At 32.6% G+C, this 5,825-nt stretch overlaps 1 protein-coding gene across 1 annotated transcript; it reads left to right on the forward strand.

The window, feature by feature from the left end:
• On the forward strand, nucleotides 1-4,395 carry LOC145619823 (wax ester synthase/diacylglycerol acyltransferase 4-like). The gene is made up of 5 exons (XM_081674516.1): nucleotides 1-219; nucleotides 1,567-2,166; nucleotides 2,304-2,654; nucleotides 3,961-4,098; nucleotides 4,243-4,395. Exons 1-5 carry the CDS (start codon nucleotides 1-3, stop codon nucleotides 4,393-4,395), a joined length of 1,461 nt encoding a protein of 486 aa, XP_081530642.1.
• Nucleotides 4,396-5,825: the final 1,430 nt, after the last annotated feature.

A 5,825-nucleotide genomic window follows, 5' to 3' on the forward strand; every position in this document is an offset into this window, starting at 1 on the left:
ATGGATTATTCAAAATTGAGGGTTAACACCAAAGTTAAGAACGAGAGCTTAGAGTTTGACGAGCCAGTAAGTCCAACTACTGAATACTTTTTGAGTGAGGTGGTAACACTCTACGTTCTTGGTTTTATGGAGTTGGAAATTCCTGTTGATTTTTTAACCATCTTTGCTTTCATCAAGGATGTCTTCGCTAACGCTCATCCCCGATTCTCTTCTATTGTGGTAGTTTTTTCTGTCTATCTCTCTGTCATTCTATTATATTTTACGTTTATAACGTGTGACAAATAAACAATGTATATGTTTATTCATTGATATCTTTAATAGTTAATATTTATTTTAGAAATACATATTGAGTTGATTGTAACAAAGTTAAAAGAACTATTTTTCATTCCATATAAAACAAAAACTATAATAAAAATAAAAATGTGAAAGATATTGTGTTTATGAATAATTTTAAGTTAATTAAAATGCGACAATACATGAAAAAATTGTGACAATACATGAATGTGACAATACATGGGAAAAAAAATGTGTGTGGCTATAATGTTTGTGGTGACTAAGGGCCTATTCACTTTAGGTTAATTTCAGTGCACTTCAGTTCAGCTCCAATAAGTTCAGTTCAGTTCAGCTTCTAATTTCCTTCTCTCATAAAATATTCATTTCAGCTCCTAATTTCCTTATTTCATAAAATATTCATTTCAACTCTATCCAGTTTAGTTCAGCTCCGATCTGTTCAGTCCAGTAAATATGAACAGACCCTAAGTCACAATATATAATATAGGTACATTTAGCTTGTCATCTTGGTGACTAATTAACTTTGTTCATGAATACGTAGTATATCTAATTACACATTAATAAAAAATTTCAAAAAATGTAATAATTTAAAAGTATATGTATTTGGTATATACTATACTTTAATGTCAAATTTATTTATAATGTGTGTAAATTAAATTGTTACAAGTACTAATAAGCAAGGGATGTAAAAAATTTTTAACTACTACTTCTTATATATTTATTTGAGTGGTCTACGCCTACCATACATAACATTATTCATTTAACACTAACAAGAAGAAAAAAAAACTAATGTAATGAGTCTACATTTGAATTAAATTAAACTAGATAAAGCCCGTGCGATGTACGATTTGTCTGAATTTTTTAAATATATGCTAAAATATGTTACATATTTAGATTAAATTCCTAATATCAAAGGATAATATTTTATACTTAATTAGCTTGAACTTAAAAATCTCATTCGCCAATTTTGCTTACGTGACATTTGAATTATTTAATTTTAACAGAAAATAATAATTTTACATGGCGTGCTAAGAAAATAAAATTCTACGTGACTCTCTAAGAACTCGGGAAAAAGTGCCCCTTTATATACATGATATTAGATTTTGTAACACTATATTAATTGGCTAATAGAGCTAACAGTCAAATGAAAGTCATACTCTCTATATATAAAACTAACTTAATTGTAGGTAGGTTTATATTCCTCAATATGCATGCATGTCAATGCATGATGGATTTAAGGGATTTTAATAATATATTGTACTTCGTACTTGTCAGATTGAAGATCAAAAGGGGAAGAAAATGTGGAAAAAAGTAGAAGTGAATGTGGAAGATCATATTAAAGTACCAAAATTCCCAGAAGATTTATCTGCCGAAAGTTATAAAGACCATTATGATGATTATGTATCATCTATATCTACCTCACAACTTCCACAACACAAACCTTTATGGGAAATTCACATCATCAACAACCCAAAACACATTGATGCAAAAGGAATATTCTTATTCAAAATTCATCATGCAATTGGTGATGGTACTTCTCTCATGGGAGTTATTCTCTCTTGTGTTAAACGAGTTGATAATCCTACACTACCTTGTACTTTTCCTTCAAAAAGTACTTCGAGTACCATTCAAAGGAAGATGTCTAACACAAAGCAAATTGTGATGAACATGTTCGATATTGCTCCTACATTTATAGCTCCTATCATCTATTCATTGTATGATTTTGGACAAGCTATTGGATCGATATTTATTGAAGATGATCAAACCCCAATAAGGTCGGGAAATATAGACACAAGTCTTCCAGGTTCGACTAGGGTTTCCACAATGACTTTTTCTCTCGATGATGTCAAAAGAATCAAGACACTTCTTGGAGTGGTAAGATAGCTTGTTATAAAATTTATTACTTTTTTATGCTTTCTTCTAAACATATATTTATTGGCCGCGAATAATATAATAAACACTTTATTTATATAACTTCCTATATTAATTAATGTATTGTTGTTGTGAAATAGACTGTAAATGATATCATTGTCGGGATAATATTTCTTGGAACTCAATTGTACATTCGAGAAAAAGACCTAGGACAACTAAAGAAAAGACAATCAACAGCTTCGATATTTGTCAACGTTAGGAGTAAGAAGGGAAATTTAAACGCAGAAGAGATGCGCAAAGGAAAGACATTTGGAAATAGAATCACAAATATTGAAGTGCCATTCCCAAATTTGGACGAGGATGAACTTTTAAAGCCACTCCAATTTATCAAGAAAGCACACAATATAATCAAAAGAAAGAGGAATGGTGCACTTGGTCTCCATCTCATGGCTGGCCTGCTTGAGGTTATAAAGACAATTGGAGGCCTAAAGGTTTGTTATCTTATTTATTTTAATTTCTAAAATTAATTTTTGTATGATTTTAACGATTACATACTCCCCCAGTTTCGTATTGTTTAAAATAGGATATTTTGTCAGAAACTACCTATTAAAAGCATTTTTTTGCGAGAAACTACCAAATAAAAAAAATGTTGTAAGAAACTACCTATTAAAATAAAAATGTTGTAAAAAACTACCTATTAATATAATGAATGTTGTAATAAAATTTCTTTCGCCAGATAACTATCATTGACTAATTTCTCCGGCGTTGACCACCCTCGGCGGGTCACATGATTATGAATTAACCAAATTCTCACCTTTTTTTCCCCCAATTTGGTTCCTAACATCAACATTTAATCCTTATATCCATCAGTTTATCCATCCTTTGCTTCCCTAGCTTGCGTCATTTTCCCTTCCCCTACTTCCCTTTGACAATATGCGTTTTGTGTTTCTTAATTTGGGCTAATTTTGTGAGTTAAAAATTGGTTGAATTAATGTCGTGGGTTGCTTTGTTGTTGCTTTATTGTTGTCGGGTTTAGCGTCGTTGGAATGGCGACTTGGTACGTGTGGCTGTTGTTTAATTTGTTGGTGGCTATGGATCTTAAGGTGATGCGAGACATATGAGCAGCGAGCGAGGTATGGTGAGGAAGAGTTGTGTGCCAGTGCTATTAGGTGGCGTCAGGAGGAAAAGAGGGGAGTGTCGTGGTGCGGTGAGGAATTGCGAAAGAGTTAGGGCTTGTGTTGCTTTTGGGGATGCGAGAGGGTGGATTTGGGGGTGTTTTGAGGTGGGTTTGGGGTGTAGTGGTGGTCGGGAGGTGGTGAGGAAGGTAGCACTGCTGGTGAGGCGTGAAAAAGGTTTTAAAATGTTACGTGACCGGCGTGTGAGTGGTAAACGCCGGAGAAATTAGTTAACGGTTGAAAATCCGGTAAAGAGTAGTCTGTTACAACATTTTTATTTTAATAGGTAGTTTCTTACAACATTTTTTTTATTAGGTAGTTTCTCGCAAAAAAATGCTTTTAATAGGTAGTTTCCAACAAAATGTCCTTTAAAATATAAACTCACTTTTTTGTGAGATTGTTTTGGGTTAAATGTTGCAAATAATAAGGCATAGAGGGAGTTATAAATTATAATGAGAAATATATAGTAACATTTAATGTTTTGTGTTGACAAACACAAGTTTGAAAGTTAAACGGTTGTAGCCATTGACAAACACAAGTTTGAAAGTCAAATATATTTAATGTTGCAAATAAAAAGGTTTATTATTGTTTACTTGTTTGTAATATGAACTCACCTTTGTAGGTTGCTGCACGAACACTTGAACGAAGATGGAAGAATTGTAGCTTTGCAATCACGAATATGATTGGGCCAACTGACCAAGTTAGTTTTGCAAACCACCCTGTCAATGGCGTTTACTTCGTACCAACTGGAATTAATATGGTAAGATAATTTGTGCATCTTTTTATTTGATTACCAAAATTATCTATGTTTTACAGTTTTTATTCTTGAACTTTTGGGAAAAGATTGATTACTCTATTTATGAATCAAAAAATTAACATATAATTTCTCTTGATCTTATTACAGAGTTTAATAGTGTCCGTGCTGACGTATATGGATAATATAAGACTTGGTTTTGTTGTTGAGAATGGCTTCATTGATCCCCAAAAGTTTATGCCGTGTGTTGAAAAGGCGTTTCAAGTAATTTTCGAAGCTGCAACAACTACTTCAAAATTATGAATATGTTTTATATATTGAGGTATATATATACATAGAAAACACTTCTCTACCCTATTTAAGTGTTTTTCTTTACTATACTCAATTGGTTTGAGTTTTACATGCTACCCACCAATAACAGACATGAACGGGTTCATAAATAATTTATAAGGAGAAAGTTTGTGTGTAAGTAATAATTTACAGACTTATTATATATGAATGTAAGATTTGTAACTTTTTTACTCTGTATTTATTTTCTTTATTTATAAAACCGTATGTTTAATTCTTATTACTCTCTCTGTTTCAGAATGATAATCCTGTTTCGTAAATTGATGCAAATTTTTACCCAACTTTGACCGCAAATATCTTTAATCTCACACTAGCAAAAATTATAAAAGTTAGATAGTAATAATCTACTCACCAAGACGAATCAAACTAGATCCCACATGACTATATTTATTCTTATGAATTAAGAGAATTTTAGAAGATTCTCTCTTTCTTAAAAAAGTTAAAGATTCCAAACAAGAACATCATTGTGAAACGGAGGGAATACATACTTTTAGAATACTTTCCTCTTGAGCATTTGACTTAGTTTATGGTATTTCATAACTAATTTTAGAGGTAGACCCAGACAAAATTTTGTAAATCAGCGCTTCTCGTGGGCCCCACAGCGCACTTTATAATATTTTTATATTCCTTTGTACTGTTTGTCGTAAAGGACGGATATTTGCCGTTATTGTGGGCCCTTTAACGTGGCAATCAACATCGTTAACATCAAACCCAAACTCGAAAGAAATATTTTTAAAAGTACGACCCTCTATCTTGGATCGCCATTGTCATCCCAATTGCTATCATTCAGATCTGTTGGAAGATCAATCGTGGGTTCGGAATATGACATAGGGGAAGGTCGTCGATCTACTCAAGTAAATCATCAATGCATGCTTTAACAGTACAATTAAAACCATAATTAGGGGTGCAAATATGCCAACCAAATGCAATCCAGCCAACTCAGAACTACGAATTCGTCAAATTCAAATTGTAATAACAAATAGCCACCGTAATACAGAAAACGTAACAACAATTAACTTACAGTGATACCACTGATCCAATTCAGTACGCGCAAAAGATGGTATGAATTAAATTCGCCAGCGATTCACCTAGTTCTTCGCACATATGGTAGCTGGTATAAATTAAAATTCGCCAGATATTACAAAACTCTTGTCTAATTTGGGTCGGAGAAGATCCCAATTGCTTGGAAAGACATCAATTTGTACCAAGGAGGGAACTACAACAAGCGTGTTCTTGGTCTCAGGGAAGATGTTTCTCCAGAAGAAGAATAAGGATTCTTCAAAATTGGGAAAGTGATGTTAATAACGCTGTTTACTGAACTTAACTGCTTTGACTATGGAAGACGTTAGTTAACAATTTTCAGCAAATATTAACGTCTCCCTAAT

This window comes from Chenopodium album, chromosome 27 (genome assembly GCF_948465745.1).
Source record: "Chenopodium album chromosome 27, dcCheAlbu1.1, whole genome shotgun sequence".
NCBI lineage: Eukaryota > Viridiplantae > Streptophyta > Magnoliopsida > Caryophyllales > Amaranthaceae > Chenopodium > Chenopodium album.